We start from the raw sequence: 22,585 nt of genomic DNA, 5'->3' as shown, positions 1-22,585 counted from the left end.
CCATCTTGGAACCTGCGGCTGGGCTGCCTTCCCGGTGCATTGTGGGAGTGGCGGGGTTCCTGGGAGCGAGGGCCCCCACTGCCCTTGACCACCAGCTTCGGGAGGGGAGAGCCGTTGTCACCCGTGCCTCACGAGGACGTCGTGATCTGGGGACGGGAATCTGTCAGCAAATAAAATAGTTCTTATTTATTCCTATGCTTGCCTTCTCTCACATAGTAGAGGTGGTACTATCTTAATAATAATAATAATAATAGGGTGGTGGGGGTTATGGACATTGGGGAAAGTATCTGCTATTGTGAGTGCTGTGAAGCGTGTAAACCTGGCGATTCACAGACCTGTACCCCTGGGGCTAATAATATGTTATATGTTAATTTAAAAAATTAAAAATAAAAAAAATGTAAAAAAAAAAAACCTCGGATGTTCTTTGTTAAAGTCACAGCATGATATTTTAGCACTGGTAGAATTTGTACATTCTGTTAATGAGTTGTTAATTGCAAAGCCTTTTGGTAACCAATAGCAGCGGGTACCCATATTTTTCCATTTGCAGCAGTCTTATTTTCATGCTACCAATACTATGGGATTTTCCAAGTGACGATACTTTTTGATTAGTGTTTGCTTTGGACTGGGCCGATGGAGATATTTAATGCTAAACCTTCTTTATTGGGGGGCATGCATGCCTATTCATTGAATAAATACTTACTTCCTGCCTACTTTGTGCAGGAATCACCAATCCTGGTGCTTTATATAAACCTGCCTGGTAAATGAAATTTGAAAAAAAACAGAAAATGAGGCCATGGTGTGGCATGGTATCCCACCCCCTGCCCTGGGCTTCCAGAAGCTCATTTTCAGTAGGATTAAGTAAACCATAACTTAGTTTGGCTTTTGTCATGAACAGAAGTTGAGAGTGTGGCTGCTGCCAGGGACTTCCTGGGCTTGATTGGAAACTTGGCTCAATTTCATTGACGAGTCTGTTTCCGGAGCCTTTGTGGGCTTCAGGGGACACTGATTACAAGGGTGACTTGCATATAACATTCTGATTGTTCCCATTTAGAAGGCTGCAGTCATTTTTAAGAGCCTCTGCCTTTTCTGATTCTAGGCTGAGAACTAGGAATATTTCTTCTCCCTGCCTAGTTAGGCAGGGTGTTTGGTTTGTTTTAGAAGCAGTAACCAGCTTCGAGAGATCTGGTAGACCTACAGCCGGTGGAATTTAATTGCGGCAGAAGGAGGTGGAATTTAACTTGCTCTCTTTCGCTGCTTGTCCTTTTAAAAGTACTAAAAGTCATTTCCATAAGGTGTTACCTCTTTTATTTGCTTTCTGGTGCACTGCCACTCCAGCTGCCCAGACCCAGTGTTCTCTATATTCTCCTTGTCTCCTCTGGTCACATCAAGAGGCAGTCAGCAGCAGAATAATAATTCCATTTCCCCTCCCTTTCTCCCAAACTGCCCAGCAAGAATTATGGTCATTGTTAGTGTTTAGCTTTGAGTAAGTACCCACATGACCTGTGGGATTAAACACAACAAAGGCAACTGCCAGTCCTCCCAGGAATGGCATCTACCACATTTCTGGCCACTTGCGCTGAACCTGTGTGCCCCAAACCTGCCAGTCTCATCTGCTTTTTGTTGAGTGCCTACTCTGTGCCAGGGACTCCTCCAGGCCCTTCGTTTATGTGACTCCCTTAGATCTCTCGGCAGATCTGTGACTGTCAGAATCTTGACCTCTTGCTTGCTCAAAGTCACCAGCCAGTAAGCCATGGAGCCTGGACTTGAATGCCATTCCTTTGCCTCCATTCCCAGAACACTTTCTTCGACGTGTTTGCAAAGCTCTGCCTACTGAACAGTCCATGCTTGGTTGCGTGAGAGGGTATGGATTTGGAAGTCTGCATCTCCTCACAAGATATTGTAAGGGAGAGAAGTGGACAGTTGTGTTAGTTCAGCTGTGTCTGCATTCTCCCCAGAGAAGCTACGGATATCTGTTCAGAAGTCAGGCAGTTTCTTGAGAGAGTTAAGAATGGTTTGCTTTGGGGTTTGAGTCCAAGTTACCTCTCTGAGCAGGGACAGGCCCCCATTAACTACGTTAGCCCAGTGTTCAGAGCCAACATGACAGAGCAGGGGTCAGAGACGACTTGAGCTCTTGATCTGAGGAAAGGGTCGGGAAAGCTCAGGGTTCCTTTAGCCAGTTCAGGTACATGGAACTAAGCTCAGGATATTTGCCCCAAGATTCTGGCTGTATGTGTTTGAGACTTTGTATCGTTCACTTTAAATGGTCAGTTTGAATTTTGTGCTGTCTTTCTTCTTTTTGGAACCAGGACCAATCCACCATGCCTGAAGTCAAAGACCTTTCAGAAGCTTTGCCAGAGACGTCGATGGATCCCATCACAGGAGTGGGGGTGGTGGCTTCTCGGAACCGAGCCCCAACAGGCTATGATGTAGTAAGTCCAGATCCACTGATTCAACCAATGTTTATCCCCTGTGCTCAGGACCCCCCGAGCTTTGTGTGTAAATGTGCTTCTTCCCTCCGGGAACTTGAACAGGGCGAAAGCATCACCAGTGGGAAGGTGTGGGGCGTGTCCTGGGTTGGGAGTCAGAGGACCTGGGTCCACCTGGGCTGTTACCTGGCCTTGACCTCTGTGATGGCCGTTTTCACCTTCTGTCAATCTAAACGGTTGGCTCTGTTGATTTCTTTTTTTTTTTTTTTTTTTTTGGCTCTGTTGATTTCTAAAATCACTTCTAGTTGTGCGATTTCGTGAACAGGATCCAAGAGTCTGAAAGATCCTTGGCATGGGTTTTCCTGCGTGTGTAAGAGTCACTGGCGTGTCACCATACATTTCTATAGCTCTTTACAGTCTGCAGAGCAGTTTCCTCCCTGTGAACTCATTTGGCTCTCACGCTTCCCTGGAAGGGTAGGAGGACAAGTAGCTTTATCTCCACTTTGCTGATTAAGAGACCCAAGTTCTGCCAGGCGAAGTGACGGAGGCCCAGACCTTGGGAGTGGTGAATCAGGACCCGGCCCCCTCCCAGGTCCGCCACTCTGACTGATCACACCTGCACAGGTGAGCAGAGCACTGGCTTTGCCCTTCAGCAGGCATCTGTGGTCCTGTTCCGTAGCACTGACGGCTGGAATTGTTCTTTTGTTGTTTCAATAGATAAATTGGGATTTGGGTCAAAGGAGCAGAGTAACATTAGGAGGGTTGTGTGAGCAGCGACTGTGGTCACATTCTAAGATTCTAAGCTGGTCTTATTTTCACTTTCTTCATTTTGTTGGAGATAGCGTTTTATTCTTGTTTGTTGAAAATGTGCATCAAGAATGTGTAAGATTTAAAAGAATACGAGGCTCATTAGCTGGCGCTGAAACCTGCCACCATGACTAGATTAGCATCTGATGTCCCAGGGGTGGGAGGGATCCAGCGCCCGGTCCAGAAGAAGCCCCAAGGCCTGGTTCCTCAACCTTGATTGACACTTGTGACATTTTGGGCCAGATAATCAGATAATCCTGTGTTGGGGACTGTCCTGTGCCACATATGTAGGACGCTTAGCCTACTAAGATCCCTGGCCTCTACCCACTAGACCCTAGTAGCATTAACCTCCAGTCCCCTAACCGTGACAACCCAAAATGTGGGCAGACGTTGCCAGATGTCCCAAGGCGGAGGGGACAGAGGGGCAAAAACAAGCCCCACTGAGAACGCTTTGGTACCCATTGGCTCAGACTGCGCCGGGTCCTGTGCAGGGAAGGAGAAGCCTGTTAAAATGCTCCACATCACTTTCCCAACTGTTTGAAAGCTTATAAACATTTTAAAAGTGAAAGGACAAGGGAATCTTTTTTGACAAAGATTTGAGTCTTACCTGCTGTCTGACTTCAAAGCACTGTTTGAATGTATAACTTGCCATAAAATAGAATCATTAGATATGGCTTTGTGCCATAAAACTCTTGGGGAAGCTAATAAAAATGTTCCTGATTTGAGAAGCCAAAGTGTCTTTTGATGAATTAGATATGAAGCAGCCAGTCATGAATCAGGGCAGGGGCCCAGCGCCTGCGATCTCCAGGAGGACTGGCTCAGGGGTTGCTCTCCTGGGAGGGTTCGTGCGGGGGCCTCACGCCCAGGGCACGGGTCTCCACGTCTTCTTGCTGTTCTCCTTTGTTGATCTGTGTCTTTAACATCCTGCTTGTACCTTTGGGGTCGTCTTGAAAGCTTGGCTAGTGGGTGGCAGATGGCCTTTGATAGTCTGGTTTTCTGAAAGTCTTGGTAAGTCTGACAGGAGCAGAATCTATCCCTATCATTTTCTCCTAACATCTAGCTCAGGGCAGAAGAGCGCAGTGTCAAATGAGTAAAATTAATAAGCACATTTCATGATTATGCTGTACCACGCATTATAGTGAAAGGTGAGCAGGGCAAGAGGCTCCCGAGGGTCAGCCCGGCAATTACCCAGCCCCTCACGCAGAGATGGAGAGTGTCCGAGCTCCCTCTGAAAGCCCTTTCAGGGAGAGGGGTGGGAGACGTCTCCTCGTACTGACCGCTGGGTTGTTCTTAGATAGGATCTGGTTCCCTAGAGATCTGACCCTGAGTTCAAGGGGAATGGGCAGGGGGCGGGGGGAAGAGAGTCACTTCCTATTCCTTTTATCGAGAGTTTCATAGAACGTCAACCTCCAAACGGAAATGTAAGGCATTTTATGGTGGCGGGCTTCTGAGACGCTTAGACCGAACTGCAGTGCCTGAGGGAGCCCACCGGGGATTGTGGTGGGACCCCCCTCCCCCGCCTGTCACATCTGCGACAGGATTAATCCCTCCTGTGCTCAGAGTATGGTCCATACTGTGACCACGCAGCCCCGAGAGCTTGGCACAGATGGACTGCTGACCCTGGGTGGCTCGGCCACATGCGTTGTGGCTGGTTTGAAGCCAAAGATGCCACATGTGTGTTTCTAAAAATTTAATTTTGTAACTTTTCTCTCCAGGTCAGGGGAAGCTTCTTGGGGTAAAGGGCTGGGCATTATTTGCTAAACTTTTCAGTTTGCTGTCCGTATTTCTGCAGTCCTCTGTGAAATAGCCTGCCCTTTCTGTTTCACTGCCACACTCTCAGACCAGAGTGACTGGTGGTGATCCTCCTTGTCATCAGAAGGCAGGTGGGTCACATGTGTCCTTGTGACATCACCGCAGCCGCGCACTGACTCTGCGTTGTGGGCGCCTGGCAGTTGCTGAAGGTAGTACCTGCTGCTTTGTGATATGTGGACGGTCAGTTTGCAGCGAATCATAATGCCCTGGGAGCACTTCATGCTAAAACTCTTCTGGGCAGAATTAATCTTGGACTTTCACATCCCTCTGGGATACAGCAGCATCTGACGGCATCAGGCCGGCCATTACTGACGGCCAGTGTGGGTGTATTTTTATGTATTTTTGGTGAAATCCATCTTAATACATCCTAACTTTTATAGCCTTTTGCTTTCTAAACAAGCGCTTCCAACTCCGAGACTAAAGCCTCCACACCGTATTCAGGACACAACTCTCTCTGTAACAGAAAGAGCCTCCTTTGATAATATGCTTTTTGGTCATATACTTTCATATGATAATATGCTGTTTGGGCAAAAAAAACTAACAAAACAAAAAGTCACCAACACAAAGAAAGAAGAATTGAATGCTCTAGAGCATTTTAACTTAAAATGTTTATTTATCCAACCTGTTTTGTGAGTAAATACTATGTGCCAGCCAGGAACTGGGAACATAGTGCTGAGTGAAAACATCCAGTCCAGCCTTCACGAGGCTTACAGTCCAGAGGGAGAGGAAGAGAATCAAATGATCACACAAACAAATGTAAAATAAAATTGTGGTACGTGCTTGAAAGGGAAGTCCTAACAGACATTGTTTCTGTTGGATCCCGCTTTCCGGACCTGTCCACCTTGCTTGCTAAATTCCAGGTTACGACAACATAGACTCACTCCTACTTACTTCTAGTATTCCCTCCCTTTCTTCTCTACCCTGACACCTGCCAAGTGTCTGTCCTCCAGCGTTTTCTTTTTTTTTTTTTTAAAGATTTTATTTATTTATTTGACAGATAGAGATCACAAGTAGGGAGAGAGGCAGGCAGAGAGAGAGAGAGAGGAGGAAGCAGGCTCCCCGCCAAGCAGAGAGCCCGACGCGGGACTCGATCCCAGGACCCCGAGATCATGACCTGAGCTGAAGGCAGCAGCTTAAACCACTGAGCCACCCAGGCACCCCCTTCCAGCGTTTTCTGAGCCTCTCCCAGGGCACTGGCTCAAGCGTGTTCAGGGTTCTTCGATTCTGGCTCTCTCCCTGGCCACCGCACTGTGCCATTTGTACTGGTGACACCTGTGAGGCTGTCCTTGGCTCTGAGTACAGCTCCCTGCTACCCCACAGAACAGCTGGGACCAGAGTCACTTTCCAGGAGACTTTTCTGGAGCTCTGAGGATGAGGGGAATGAGAAAGTAAACCTCAGCAAGTATGAGAATGTGCCACTGAGGCCCATTGTCCTTTAACCCCCTACTTGCCCAGACTGTGCCTTCGTTCTGCCTAACTCCAGAACGATGTCTAGAGTTGAATCCCAGTCTCGGAGAGAGGAGGAGATTTTTTTCTTTTTCCTCTCTCCAATCTCAAGCCTCCTCCATTCTCTTCCAGAGAAACCTTACCCTATACACTGGAGTCTTTACGGCACAGTCACCCCAAGGTGACAGATGATCCGTTAGCTCAGTGACTACTTTCAGATGTCCAAGTGGGATATTCTCAAGCTCTTGTGCGTCTCAGTTTCCTGGAGGCTCCCAGATGCTGACTTCCTGCTGCAGTAGGTCTGGGATGGGACCTGAGAATTTCATTCTAAGCAGTTCCCAGGTGGTGTTGGTGCTGCTGGTCCAGGGGCCACACTTTGAGAACCACTGGTCTAAATCAAATCATTCTTAAATAATCTCTAGGTCTACCTCAGGGAGGGCTGTGCTAGCTTTTTCTGTTGTTTTTGGCCTCCCCTGATTTAAATTTCCAGAAGTCTCTGGGGATGTGTGTGTATGTCTGTGGGCTTAAAAAAAAAAAATTTATATATATATATATATAAATGGAGTGGTACTATTCATACTCTCCTAGCTTTTAAAATATATTGTCAGCATAGGGAGCTCTATATTAATCCATACAGATATATCTCATCCTTTTAATAACAAATATTGTATTATCTGGCTGTGCCAAAATTTGGCTAATAATCCCACTTGAAGGACACTTAGTTTGTTTCCAGTTTTTGTTTTTGTTTTTTTTAAAAGATTTATTTATTTATTTATCTGACAGGCAGAGATCACAAGTAGGCAGAGAGGCAGGCAGAGAGAGAGAGAGAGAGGAGGAAGCAGACTCCCCGCTGAGCAGAGAGCCCAATACGGGGCTTGATCCCAGGACCCTGGGATCATGACCTGAGCCGAAGGCAGAGGCTTTAACCACGGAGCCACCCAAGTGCCCCCCAGTTTTTGTTTTTAATACGATAAACAAGGTCCTTGTACATGTCTCCTGGCATTATTATTATTATTATATTACATTATTATTATTATTATTCCCAAAGAATAATTCTATAGGTTGGAATTACTGTGTCAGGGTATTCACATTTTCATTTGATAAACATTACTGATTGCCTTCAAGAAAGGTGACATTCTGTCAGTTTCTATTCTCACTAAAGTGAAAGTGAGTGAAATGAATGGGATGGGGAGCAGCAGATGAATGGACAAGAGTCTCCCCCTCCCCCAGGCTTTGTGCCCAACTTCCTGTCGTCCTGGGACTTCTCCCAGTAAGGACACTTCCGGGAGCGAGGGCCCAATGATAGCATGCACACTTGTTGTGGTGCTGGCCAATGAGAGGTCTGTCATCCCTGAGAAGCAGAGACCGTGTAGGACAAATATCCAGACTCCTTCATTTGGTACACGTGGTTTCCGTCTATCTTCCTGTCTCACTTCCTTCTACTAGCTTCTTCTCTGGCCTCACTGAACTTCTCACTTTCTCATGTTCAGAATAAGCAGAAACTTTGTACCATCATGCCCTGTCTACTTTTTCCAGAATTCCAGAATTCCTGGACCTCCCTCCCCACTTTTTGAGTAAAATTTCACCTCTCCTTCCAAACCCCATTTGAGTAGCTCCTTAGTGAAATTGGTCCTGACATCACTCATTCATGTCTTTATTCACGAATTGGTTTCAAGAATATTTGTGAAGCAGCTGCTATTGTGTGAGGCCCTGGGAATCGGAGGTCTGGGTAGGTTGGGTCCCACCAGGTGGAAGGTCAGAGGCGAGGTCAGAGGTGAGGCTAGGAGGGCAGATGAGGCCGGATCCCAGCACAAAGGTATTGCCTGTTATTCTGAGGGCAATGGGGGTGGTCCGAGGACTTCAAGGAGAAGAGATTCTTAGATGTGTGTTTCCAGAAGTTCACTTGGTGTGTGCAACAAGGGGAATAATTGGAAGATATGGGTACTGCGGGGGCGGGGCCTGGATTTGGAGGTTCTGTGCTAGCGCCGGGTGTGAGAGTAGTGGCCTGACCAGTCACCGTGGAGACAGGACGTACGTGGATCTGAAGGACATGGGCATCCAAATACATACTCTTTCACAGGAAGAGACGGATTGAGTGTTGGGAGGTGGGCACAGAGGTGGGGAAAGGAAGAGCCCCGATGATACAGGGCATCTTCGTGGGCAGCCAGTAGGCGCTGATTCCCTCTAGCTGAAAGGGGAACATGGACAGCCAGGTGGGTTGTGGGTAGAGAAGGGCGATTGGCTCAGTTTGGGGCACACTGAGGTGCTTGTATGATGTCCAGGCGGCGATGCTGAGGGGCCCCAGGGCTGAAGGTCAGGAGAGACCATGGTGTAACTGAGGTGTTCCTGGGAGGTGGTCCCTGGAGTGTCACTGAGACTGGGTGTGAAGGGAGCCCTAAAGAGGGGGGCGGGGCTGACTGTCCAGAGAAGTAGGTGAAAATTAGTAAGAAACTGAAGGAAAATGAGTCTTTCTAGGAGAAAGGGTGGTTGTTAACATTCACAGTTGCCTAAAGTTTAAGTAAAATGAAGCGGAAAGGTTTCTGTTGAGTTACTACCAAAGAGATGGTTACGGACTTGGCAGTGGCCTCAGAAGCAAGACATGAGTGGACCGGAAGAGCCCACCTGAAGCGGGAGAGGACCTCAAAGGAAGGGAGGGAGAGGGAGGCGGCAGCTGGAGGGCGACGTGGGGTCAGAAGTCTTTCTTCCTCTGTGTAGAGATAGGAGAGTGTTGAGCACGTGTAGCTGCCGATGGGAAGGACCCAGAGTGACGGAGGGCTATGTGGGGAAGGAAGGCCCATGAGGGGCCGAGGACTTGGCATCTAGATCCTGCCAGAGAAGAGCCAGGGAGTGAGGCTTGCGTGGCTCCTGCTCTGCTGGTGCTGGGGAGCCGGCCTTGGTCACGGGCTGTGACCAGCGAGCAGGCCTCGTGGGCAGACACTGGCCAGTCATGCCTTCAGTCTGCACTTCTTGTCTCCTTTTGCTCGACTCTGCTGCTTTTCTCTGAGACTAATTAGACAACAAAACCTTTCTTAAAAACTCTTGGATGTGAATAATTTATATATGCCCTAAATGTATTCAGGATTTTCTAAATAATTAGAAGTTTCAGATGCTTAAACTGTCAAACATGAGGGACACTGGGGGAACTCGGGGAAACCAGCTCCCCTCCAGGCCAGTGGGCTGTGTCCAGGGGGCCCACAGAGGGGTAAGTTTAAAGTCCTAAGCCTGCAAATGAGGCCCTCCTTAGCAAACCGGTGAAAGAAAACAGTCATCTGCTAAATGCTGAAACAGCTTCCAGCAAGCTGATGTTTCTATATAGAGCTCAAGAAATTCTTGAAAAGTCACACACAAAGCCCGTGAAGATGGTAAAAGTATCTTATTAAAAACATATGGTGGGCCTCAAGTGGCAAACGTGGGACGGAATCATATGCCCAGTCTGGTCCCAGCTGGCATGTGGCCTCCTGGACAGCTCCAGGGCTCCTCGTGGCCGGAGGACAGCCAGAGCCCGTGGCCTCCCGGAACTCTGGCTCCATGGAGCAAAAGCAGAAGCAAGGGGCAGCGGCGTCCCCCTGCTGCCTGCGGTCCCCCCCTCGCCGCTCCACTGTCCAGAGCGGAAACCACCACAGGCAGAGACCCACCCCGTGCTGGTTTATTTTCAGAACCAGAGCTTGTTTTGAGAAAAAGCACCAGGTGTTCCTCCCTTTTGTTTTGTTAGAAAATACATTAAACTGCGAATTACTGAAAACACAGACAGCAGTCTTGTGACCGGCCTTTGGGCCGTTGTTTCCCATGGCCTGGATTAGCAGACTTGGGGTCACGCTGGCCTCTCCCCACACATTTGCCTGTGCCCCACGGAACCCCAGCCTCTGACCCAGGGGGTGTGTGAGAGGCAGGCCTGGTGTGCTGTCAGGGTGCATGTCTCAGGGAGAACGGCCCCCATCGTTCCTTCCAGGCCTCGGTCTCCCCAACTCTGCCCTTTGGTTATGACCCAAAGACTTCCTTCTCAGTAATGACTTGCTCCCTAGCTGGTTCGTCTAGAAGGTGGGGAGGATTTGAGAAACAGTGCGGTGTTCTGGTGCTTCCTCCTGTTTGCCAGACTTCCTCTTCACGGCTTCGAAAGGCTTCTGACAAGCCTCGGTGAGCTGGGTTAGTGGAAAAGACGAGGGAGGCGCAGCTGTAATTTTTCTTTTCTTTTTTTTCAGTTCAACTTTTTATTTGGAGATGACGGTAGATGCCCCTGCAGTTGTAAGAAGTAATATGGGAAGATCTCGCGTGTACTCACGTTCTCCCCATAGTGACATTTTGCAAACTCTAGGAAAACATCAACAATCCGGATATTGATGCTGATAGAGTCAAGATACAGAACATTTTGCTTTTAAAACGGACCTGGGATTTTATTTTTATTCAGGTCTGCTGAGGCCTGCAGACCAGGAGACAAGTGCCATCGAAAAGGTAGTTTTTTACTCCCAGCTCCAGGAGGAGGGGACATGCCGCCGCGCCATACGGGGAGATGGGGAGACACCGGCATTGGGCACGAGGCAGAGGGAATAAGGGGAAGCAGGAGCCGGAGACTTTCTTGTGGTTTCTGTGGGTGAGGCCAGGCAGGTCAGGTCAGCAGACTTAGGACAGTCTCGTTGCAATAACTTCAGCAGGCGCTGGGCTGTCAGGGATGGTTTCTAGTCCGACAGCCTGGCCCTTGGGGGCTGTAGGATGGGGGGAGCCTGATAAAAGGAGGTAGGCGGGGATGGATACAGACTCAGGACTGGTTGGTTTGCATATAAACATGTGCTCACAGGCAGCCTGTCTGCTCTGTCTAGGAGTTCACTGACCTCCCCCTTAACTGCAGACGAGCACTACTTTGTTCTCCATTCCTGTAACTCTGTCATTTCAGGAATGCGATATACAGGAACCATACAGCATGTCACCTTTTGGGATTGGCTTTTTTGCTGTTCTTTTTTCAAAAACTCAGCATAATTCCCTGAAGATTCATCTGTTGCTATCTTTATTGCTTGAATTGTATTAACTGGTGTGGCCACACCACAGTTAGCTTAACTCTTCGCCTGTGGAAGGACACCCTGGTTGTTCCCAGTTGGAGCTATTCTGAATAAAGCTGCTGTAAATACTTGTGTACACGTTTTTGTGTGACCATGTTTTCATCCCTCTGGGATGACTGTCCAGGAGTGAGGCTGTCAGTCCGACGGTAGCTGCATATTTCGTTTTTTAAGAAAATGCCAAATTGGGGGCGCCTGGGTGGCTCAGTGGTTTAAGCCACTGCCTTCGGCTCAGGTCATGATCTCAGGGTCCTGGGATCGAGTCCCGCTTCGGGCTCTCTGCTCAGCAGGGAGCCTGCTTCTCCCTCTCTCTCCGCCTGCTGCACTGCCTACTTGTGATCTCTCTCTCTCTGTGTCAAATAAATTAACTAATTAATTGATTAAAAAAAGAAAATGCCAAATTCTTTTCCTCTGTGGCTGTAACATTTTACATTTCCATTGGTAATGTAGAAATGATCCAGTTTCCCTACATTCTTTCCAGGATTTGTTATTGTCACTAGTTTTTTGGTTTTTTTTTTTTAAGCCATTCTGATAGTTATGTAGTGACAAGTCATTTGGTTTTTAATTTGTATTACTCTAGTAGCTAATGACATTGAACACCCTTTCCTACATGTATTTGCCATCTCTGTGTCTTCACTGAAATGTCGCTTCACCTCTTACTCGGTTTCTAAAGATTATTTATTTATTTAACAGAGAGAGAGATCACAAGTAGGCAAAGAGGTAGGCAGAGGGAGAGGGAGAAGCAGGCTCCCCGCCGAGCAGGGACCAGGACCCTGAGATCATGACCTGAGCCAAAGACAGAGGCTTAACCCACTGAGTCACCCAGGCACCCCTCTTACTCAATTTCTAATTGGATTTTTGGTTTTTTACTGTCTTCAGTGTCCTTGTATACTGTAGGTGTGCATCTTTTATTGGTTATGTGGTTTGGAAATACTTTCTTCTGGTCTGTACTTGTCTTTTTATTGTAACAGGGTCTCTCATATGAGCAAAAGTTTTAAATTTTGACAAAACTTACCAGTTTTTCCATTTTTTTGGTGTCAGGTCTAAGAACTCTTAGCCCTAAATCCTGAAGATTTTCTCCTATTTTTTTTTCTACAAAATTTATAAGTTTACATTCAACATTTAAGTCTGTGATAGATACATTTTGACTTTTGCACAAGTATGGACTTAGGTCTGAGGTCTCTCTCTCTTTTCTGCTATGAATAAATAACTGTTCCAGTACCAGGAAAGGCAACCTTTCCTTTTTGAATTGCTTTTGAACCTTTAGAAAAAAATCAGTTGGGCATATCTGTGTGGCTCTCTTAGATTCCATTCTGCGTGTTTAGCCTTCTGCCGGTACTACACAGTACTGGTTACTGCCGCTCTGTAGTAAGTCTCACGATTGACTAGAATGATTCCATCCACTTTATTCTTTTTAAAAATTGTTTCAGCTGTTCAAGTCCTTTGTCTTTCCATAGAAATCTTAGAATAACCTTGTCCAGATCTCTAAAAAATATCATGATAGATTTTGGATGGGAACTAACATTTCAAAGGGTTTCTGACCCAATTCCACTGTGGGGGGTGGTTCCTTACACTGACAACCAGCAATTCTCAGACAGCAGCTCTAGGGTTCCTAGAGTTCACCAATTCTGACACTGTCTCCCTAGAGACAGCATCAGATTCCACAGGCTAAAGGCTCAGTCCCACAAGACTACCCTCTCCCCACTTCAGATGACGGTCACAAGGCTGGGCTGTCACCTGTTTTGACCTACCAGTTACAGATCAGAGGTTCCAACGACCCCTTCCTTGGGTTCCATTAATTTGCTAGAGTCGCTTATAGAGCTCAGAGAAACATTTTACTTCCTAGATCACTGGTTTATTATAAAAGGATATAACCCAGAAACACCCAGATGGAAGAGATGCATAGGCTGGGATGTGAGGAAAGGGCATGGAGTTTTATGCTCTTTCTTCCAGTATACCATTCTCCCCACATCTCCATGTGCTTGCCAACTTGTAAGCTCTTCAAACCGCATCATTTCCATCCTTTTGGGGTTTTGTGGAGGCTTTATTACAGAGGCATGATTGATTAAATCACTGGCCATTGTTGATTGGTTCAACTCCACCTCCTCTCCCCTTCCCAGAAATTAAGGGGTGGGACTGAAAGTTCCAACCCTTTATTCATGGTTGGTTCCCCTGGAAGCCCCCATCCTTGGGGGCTTTTCAAAAATCACATCATTACACAAACCCAGTTGTGGTGGAAAGGGGCTTGTTATGGACAATAGGACAGCTCTTTGACCTTTATGGCTCTGAAACAGTTTCAGGAACTGAGGGCAAGAGACCAAATATTATAACAAAAGATGTTTCCATTGCCCTTATTGCTCAGGAAATTCCAAGGATTTGGGGAGCTATGAGCCAAGAACTATGAATGAAGACCAAATATATATTTCTTATTATAAATCATAATGTCATAACATTAAATCTGTATATTAATTTGAGAAGTCACATCTTTACTATGTTGAGTTTCCCAATTCATGAGCTTAATATTCTCTCCATTTATTTAGTATTTTGACTACTTTCACCAGCCTTTTGTAGGTTTCAGCAGACAAGCTCTATACATGTTTTGGTATAATTAAGCCTAAGTGTTTCATTTTTTTATTTTGAGTAATTGTAAGTGGAATTGTATTTTTAGTTTTGATGTCCACGTGTCCATCACTATTATATAGAAATACAATTGATTTTTGTGTATTTATCTTTGCTGAACTTTGAGACCTTGCTGAACTCACTTAGTGTATGTTCCTTGGGGTTTTCTGTGTAGACTATCATATCATCCTTTCTAACCTGTATGCCGTTTATTTCCTTTTCTTGCCTTATTGCAATGGCCGGAGCTTCTATTGCTATGTAGCATAGAAGTGGTGAGAATGGACATCTTGACTTATTCCTGACCACAGAGGGAAAGCATTAGTCTTTCACCATTAAGTATAATATCAGCTGTAGTTTCTTTGTAGATGCTCTTTATTCAAGTTGAAGAAGTTGCTTTCTATTCCTATTTTTTCTGAGAACTTTTATAGTGAATGGGTGTCAAATATTGTCAAATGCCTTTTTTTGCATTGATTGACATGGTCATGTGGTTTTTTTCTTTAACCTCTTAATGTGTATACTACATTGATTAATTTTTGAGTAATGAACCAGTCTTACAAACCGTGAATTGATTCCATTTGGTTGTGGTGTATAATTCTTTTTATTTATTGCTCAACTCTCTTTGTTAATATTTCGTTAAGAATTTTTATATCTGTATCCATGAGAGATATTGATCTGTAGTTTTCTTTTTGATGCCATTTTTTAAAGATTTTTTAAAATTTATTTATTTGACAGAGATCACAAGTAGGCAGAGAGGCAGGCAGAGAGAGAGGAGGAAGCAGGCTACCTGCCGAGCAGAGAGCCTGATACGGGGCTCGATCCCAGGACCTGGGATCATGACCTAAGCTGAAGGCAGAGGCTTTTAACCCACTGAGCCACCCAGGCACCCCTTTTTGATACCATTTTTATGTGGTTTGGTAATGCTGGATTCATAAAATGAATCGGAAAGTGTTTGCTTTTCTTCTGTTTTCTGGAAGGGATTGTGTAGGATTCTTTTGAGGAATTGATCCATTTCACCTAAGTTGTCAAATTTGCGTATGTAGAATTGTTCATAGGATTCCATTACCATCCTTTTCATGTCTGCAGAGTCTGTAATAATCTCCATTTCTGATATTGGTAATTTGTGTCTTCTCTCTTTTTGCCTTTGTTAGTCTTCCTAGAAATTTGCCAATTTTATGAATCCTTCAAAAATCAAGCTCTTTGTTTCATTGATTTTTCTCTATTTTTCTATTTTTAATTTCACTGCTTTCTGGTTTTGTCTTCATTATTTCCTTCCTTTGCTTACTTTGGGTTTATTTAGCTCTTTTTCTAGATTCTGGAGGAAGGAGCTTAGATTACTGATTTGAGACTTTTCTTCATTTCTGATGTATGCATTTAATGGTATGAATTTTTCCCCTTGATGCTTTTGCTATGTCCCACAAATTTATATTTTTAAAATTTTTCATTCTGTTCAATGTATTTTTTAATTTCCCTTTGAACTTCTTCTTTTACCCATGGATTATTTAAAATTGTATTATTTAGTTTATAAGCATTTAGTGATTTTTCCTGTAATTTTTCTGTTATTGATTTCTAGTTTGATTTGACTATATTGGAGAACACAATCTGTAAGATTTCAATTAGTTTAGCTATGTTGAGGTTTGTTTTGTAGCCTGTGAAATGGTCTCTTCAGGCATATATTCCATGGTTACTTGAAAAAACTGATTCTGCTATTACTGATAGGAATTCTCTTTAAGTATCATTAGATCCTCTTGGCTGATAGTGTTGTTGTGTTCTTCTGTATGCTTGCTGATTTTCTGTGTAGTTATTCTATAAATTTTTGAGATGAGGGTGATGATGTCTCCAACTATATTAGAATTGTCTTTTTTTCCTTTCAGTTCTATCAGTTTTATTTTCACATATACTTTATAGCACTGTTGTCTGGTGCATACACATTTAGGATTACTGTCTTTTCTGTATGCTGACCTATCATCATTATATAATATCCTTTTCTGTCTGATAATTTTCTTAGCTCTGAAGTCTATTTTATCTGATATTAATATAGTTGCTCCTGATTCCTTTTAATTAATGCTTTTATGATATAACTTTTTCTATACTTTTACTTTGCATCTGCCTGTAGCATTATATTTGAAAGAAGTTTCTCATAGACAGATATGGTTAGATCATGACTTTAAATCTACTCTGCAATTCTCTGTCTTTTAATTGATGTATTTAGACTACTTAAATTTAATGTAATTATTGATACATTAGGGCTTAAATGTGCCATTTTATTTATTTTCTGGCTTTTGTTTGTTTCTGTGATTTTTCTCCCACCTTCCTGTGGGTTACTTGAACATTTGTTAGAATTTCATTTTGGTTTATGTAAGTGTTTTTTATTGTATTTTTAATGGCTTTTCAGTGGTATCTCTAGGCATTACATTGTGTATGTGTGTGTCTTATAACAATCTAATAGTAACCCATTTTACTAGTTCAAGTGAAGTGTAGAACCCTCACTCTCTTTTATGTTCCTTTACTCTCCCACATTTATAATATAATTGCCTTAAATATCTCCTCTGCATACATTTACAATCTTATCAGTGTTATGATTTTTGCTTCTACTATCAAACATAACTAGAAAGTTCAAGAGGAGAAGGAAAGTCAATTAACCTGTATTTTTGCTTACCATGTGTTTTTCTCCCTTCCTGATGTTTCAGAGTTCCTGCTTTTATCATTTCTTTTCTGTTTATAGAACTTCCTTTAGCCATTCTTTTAGAGTATGTCTGCTTGTGACAAATTCTCTTAGTTTTCCTTTATCTGAGAATGTCTTTATTTCTTGTTCATTCCTGAAGGATATTTCAGTGGATATAGGATTCTGGGTTGACAGTTCTTTTAGCACTTGAAAAATGGCATGCCATTTCCTCCTGGCTCCTGTGATTTCTAATGAGAGATCTGCCATCATTTGGATTGTTCTTCTCTTATAAGTAAAGAATAGTTTCTTTCTCACTTCTTCAAAAAATGTTCTTTATCCTCATTTTTCAGAAGTTTGACTATGATGTGTCTTGGGGGGGGGATTTTTTGGATATATCCTGTTTGGACCTTCCTTACCTTCTTGACTCTGTAGCTTTGTGCCTGTTGCTAAATTTAGAAAGTTTTTTAGTCATTATTTCTTCAGGTACTTTTTCAACTTCACCCTCTTTCTCCTGTCCTAGAACTCTGATGACAGGAATGCTAGATCTTTTATTATAGTCCCACAGGTCCCTGAGGCTCTCTTCCTGTTTTTTGCAGTCTGTTTTCTCTCTGTGGTTCATTTTGGGTAATTTCTGGTCCGTCTCCCAGTTCACTGATTCTTTCTTCTCTCCCTTCCATGCTGCTGTTGAGCCCATCCATTAAGCTTATTTCAGTTACTGTATTTTTCAGTTCTAAAATTTCAATTTGGTTCTTTGTGTTTTCTATTTCTTTGCTGAGACTTTCTATTTTTAAATTTGCTTTAAGCATGTTTATGATTGCTCAGTGATGCATTTTCATGATGGCTGTTTTAAAACTGTTCTTTTTCCTTTTTAAGATAATTCTAATATATCCATTATCCCGATTTTGGCATCTGTTGATTACTCCTTTTTATTTAGATTGAGATCTTTCTGTTTCTTGGTGATTTTCTTTGATGAGTGAGTTTCGATTTAACCTTGGGAATTTGGGGTTTATGTTGTGAGATTCTGGATCTTATTTAAATCTTCTGTTTTAGCTGGCTTCTCTTGACACTGTTCTGATAGGCAGATAGGGGAGAACTACCTCTTTACTGGCAGAAAGAATTAGAAGTCCAGTTTTCCCGCTTGGCATCTGTTGACATCCAAGGAGGTAGGGCTCCTTGTGATTGCTGGACAGAGGTGGGAGTTCAGACCCCCTACTGGCCCCTACTTAAACCTCCCTGATAGGAGTGTCTCATTAAAACTCCCCTTGTGGCTTCTACTGACATCACAGGTTTTGTCCTTGTTAGATACCATGATGAAAATCCTGCCTATCCATCAGTTCCTCAATCAACGTCACCCCACTGGGAAGAGGGAGGGATGTGGGGAGGTGTGCCTCATTACCACCTGGTGGGGATGAAAGCCCTGGCTTCCTACTTGACCTTCCCTGACACCATCTTGGCGGAAGTATTAGGATGCCCCATTACAGCCTGGTGAGGATGGAAGTCTCGGCTCTCTACTTTGGCTTTGCTCGCATGGGTAGGTGGGGACACAGTATTTTATATGGTGTTTGTCTGGAGTAGATCTGTTAATGTCTAAAAATTTCTGTCTTCTAGGATGCCCCACTGATGGAAAAAGCAGTCTTTTGTTGGGGCTTTTTTGGGTCTGTGTCTGTTTCTGGGTTGCTGGCTTCTTTAGCTCTAAAACTAAAAGAAATCCACAGAACTCATCACCACCATGTCATTCCTTGGGTCCTGAGGTCCATAGCTCTCTGCCTTCTTCTGTCACCTTTCAGGGTTCACTTATGTTTGTTTCATATATCTAGGGTTTTTAGTTGTACTTCACAGGAGAGGTAGGGTAAAGCATATCCTCCCCATATTCCTAGAAGTGGAAGTCCTGGCTTAATTTTATGTTAATTCAGGTTAACCAGAGACTCTGTTTGTTTCTATGTCTGTCAGAAATCTTTCTAAAATGTTTATGTTTCAGCCTTATATTTATAGGCAAGAAATACGCTACTACATGCTTGTAAAATACTTGTCAGTTACTCCTTAATATCTTCAAGACTTAAAATGATTCAGGGCTACCTTTCTCGATTTTTATGGTCCCCACTTACAGTATTAAGAGACTGTTTGCTTGAGGGATGGTGCATATTTGGAAGAGAAGATGAAGGTGGAGTTGAGAATTGTGGGTGGTGAGCTATGTTATTGAAAGACTGAGGATCACTGGAGAGGAGGAAGAGCCCATGAAATGTCTCCAAATAGGGAAGATGAGAGTAGGAGGCAGTTTCTGTTATGATTCTTGAAATGGGCAGACATCCAGGGATTCTAGCAACCAGTTCTATTAATTAGTTAGTTGTTTGTAAGGTGTTGCTTTGTTTTACTAGCAGGTAAACTGTTAATAGTTTGGTCTCTATCTTTCCAATCCCTTTTCTGTGAATTTGCAAATACAGTTGATCTCTGAACAACGTGGCTTTAAACTGTGCAGGTCCACATATATGTGGATTTTTCAACAAATACAGTGCAATACTGTAAATGTATTTTCTCTTGCTTGTGATTTTCTTACCCACATTTTCTTTTCTCTGGCTTCCTTTATTGTAAGAATACAGTATATGATACATGTAACATACAGAATGTTTATTAATCAGCTGTTGATGCTAGAAACAGTAAGGCTTCCAGTCAATAGTAGACTATTGATAGTTAAGTTTTTTGGGGGATTGAAAGTTATACATGGATTCTCCACTGCGCAGAGGGGTATGTTAGTGCCCCTACCCCCTGCATTGCTCAAGGGTCAACTGTATACAAAGAGAGAGGGTTCAAAAGCATAGATTCTAGAACCCTCCCGCCTGGGTTCAAATCTTGGTTCTGAGGGCAACCTGGGTGGGTCAGTCGGTTAAGTGTCTGCCTTCAGCTCAGGGCATGATCCCAGAGTCCTGGGATCGACCCCTGTGTTAGGCCCCCTGCTCAGTGGGGAGTCTTCTTCTCCCTCTGCCTCCCCGCCGACCTGCACACTTGTTCTCTCTCTGCCTCAAATAAATAAAATCTACTTTTTAAAAAATCTTGGTTCTGCCACTTATTAGCTGTGTGACCTTGGTCAGGTCCTTACCTTCTAGTGCCTCAGTTTCCTTGTCTCTAAAGTGAAGAGGAATAACAACTTCCCTCATAGAATCGTGTGAGAATTAAGTGGGCTAATGTTCATAAAGTGATTAAAATGGTAACTTTCATTGTCTTAAGCTCTATAGCTGTTTTTATATTATCATTAATATTTTTACATGTCTATATATACATAATGTTCCTTGGTTTTTTTTCTTTTCCTTAACAGTATTTGTATGAAATCTTTCCATGTCAAGATCTATTGTTATAATCAAGCTCATTCTCTTTATATTTACTATACCGTTGTATAGTAATTTGTTAGCCACTGCCCTACAGACAAAAATTTAATTTTTTTTGGTTTGGTCTTTAAAAAGCAATACAGTATTAAGTACATATATGTCTGGGTGTGTGCAGATGGATCCAAGGATATGTACATTTTATTATTTTTAATTTATTTATTTGAGCGAGAGAGAGAGCGTGCCTGTGAGCACATGAGCGGAGGAAGGGGCAGAAGCAGACTCCCCATGGAGCAGGGAACCCGACGCGGGACTCCATCCCAGGACCCTGGGATTATGGCCTGAGTCCAAGGCAGACACTTAGCTGACTGAGCCACCCAGGCACCCTGGATATGTACATTTTAAATTTTAGTAGTTAACCACCAGTAGCTTTTCAAAAATGCTATACCAATTTCTGAACACTCCCGGTGAGTGACATGCAAAAGTTTCTATTTGTCCTCATCGTTTCCATCACTCTGTATGTTTTCTTTCTTTTATTTTCCCAAACGAGGAGCTCACGCTGTGAATTTGTAGTGATCTTATTTATATTTAGGTTGAACATCTTTCCTATTGATTGGCCATTTCTATTTTTTCTATTAATTTCCTGTTTTTATAGTGGGCTCATGTGGTTGCCTCCTTCTTCTTGCTCTCTAGGGTTCTCTCTTAGGTTCTACTTATCAGTTCTTTGCCTATTACGTATATTACAGATATTTTTCTCTCCTGCCGTCCTTGTCTTTCAGGTTTGTTCACAGTATAAAACTGTGTTGTTCGTTCATGTGGTCCGTTTTTGTTTTTTTTTTAGCCAACCCATGTCAGGTTTTCTGGTCTTCATGCTTTAAAAGACTTGTCTGAATGCTAAAACTCGTGGCTAGAAGTTTTATTAGAAAGAGTACATTTAAATAATTTCAAAGTATGGCTCACAAAATATTTTTTAATTACAGAAGAACAAAAGTGGGGGAACCAAGCAGATTTCATCTCAAGCAGGTGATCCAAGTTAACATTACCTGTAATGAGACAAACGGATCTCATGTGCCTCTTGTTATGATACACTGTGAAGGACAAGGCATGTAAATAAATACATGAGTATATGTATATTCTATACATACATATAAGAGAGAGAGGAAGAGAGAGAAAAAGCAAATTTGAAATGTTAACATTTAGGTAATGTGGGTGAAGAGTGTACAGGAATTATTTCTATTGTTTTTGTAATATCCCTAAATCTTAAATTATTTCCAAACAAAAATAAAATTAAAGAGCCACAAGGAAGCCTGCCTACCCCAGGATTATAGAAATATTGTCCTATATTTTTAGCCAATACTTCATGTTGTTGTTCATTGGGCTTTTTAAACATCCAGATTTTTGTTTTGGATTATAGTAAAACATGAGGTTTAAACATGTGGGGCCACTTTCCGAGCACCGTATTCTACCTGTTGGTTTGACACACAATTGATTCTACCTGTTGGTTTGACATTTCCTGTCCCAAAGATGGAATTCAGTGGCTTCTTGTTCCTTAGGGTTAGGGCCCTGATGCAGGGAGAGCAGGACATGAAGCAAACATAAGCCGTGTTGCAGCAGCCTTCTGACTCCTGCGGACCCCCAGCCAGCCCCCTGGGATTGGAGGCGTGGGGGAGGGGATGGGGTGGAGAGCTGATCCTCGGGGTCTGCAAGGAATGCTGGGTAGGCCTGGCCTTCAGGGCTCCGATGCGTTTCCCAGTAGATGTGTTTCCAGTAGAAACACACCAGTAGCTACAGCAGGCCCAGGCTCAGGGGTATTAAAAATCCTTCAGTTAGGTCAGATTATACCACTAACACCAAATCATGCCCAAATTCAACCTGAGCTTCTGTGAGATTGAGTTGATCTCAATCTACCATGTTGTGACCATGTTGCAGCGTCTTACTGTTAACTTAAGGCCTGCAGGCTTCAGCTGGTGTAGGAAGCGGTCTGGTGACCACAGGGGGAGTCTTGTTACAAGTTGGCATTTGTTTGAACCCCAAAGGCAGGGATTTTCCAGGCTGTCTCTAGGTTCTGTTCTTACTGTTTATCTAGTCAACCTAGACTTCCACAACGACCCGCTGTTTCTGTTTTTGTAACTTTATCGTATGTGGGGTTTTTTGAAGTCAGTAATTCTTCTATTTTCTGAAAATTGGGGTAAAGTTGCCACAACCTAGAATCACCCAGTTTAATGTGAACGATTAAGTGGCGTTTAGTCCATTGACAAAATCTGGGCAGCCATCCCCTCTCTCTAGTTCCAGGACATTCCATCACCCCAAAAGGAGACCCAGAATTCATCAAGAAGTTGCCAGCTGCTCTCCCCAGCCCCAGTCCCTGGCAACGACTGGTCTGGGTTCTGTTTCCATGGGATTTGTCTGTTCTGGATACTTTGTATAAATAGAATCCTCTCCTCTACG

The 22,585-nt window shown here is 43.6% G+C and overlaps 1 protein-coding gene across 1 annotated transcript in view; it reads left to right on the top strand.

Moving 5' to 3' along the window:
• The window catches only part of MVB12B (multivesicular body subunit 12B), a 187,024-nt gene that overhangs the window by 11,115 nt on the left and 153,324 nt on the right, over nucleotides 1-22,585 (top strand). The window contains exon 2 of the mRNA XM_046022416.1: nucleotides 2,307-2,429. Coding sequence (XP_045878372.1) covers nucleotides 2,307-2,429 — 123 coding nt within the window. The remainder of the gene's footprint in view (nucleotides 1-2,306; nucleotides 2,430-22,585) is intronic.

The sequence above is a fragment of the Meles meles genome, chromosome 11 (assembly GCF_922984935.1).
Source record: "Meles meles chromosome 11, mMelMel3.1 paternal haplotype, whole genome shotgun sequence".
Taxonomy (NCBI): domain Eukaryota; kingdom Metazoa; phylum Chordata; class Mammalia; order Carnivora; family Mustelidae; genus Meles; species Meles meles.
This window is presented reverse-complemented; position numbering and strand designations above follow the sequence as displayed.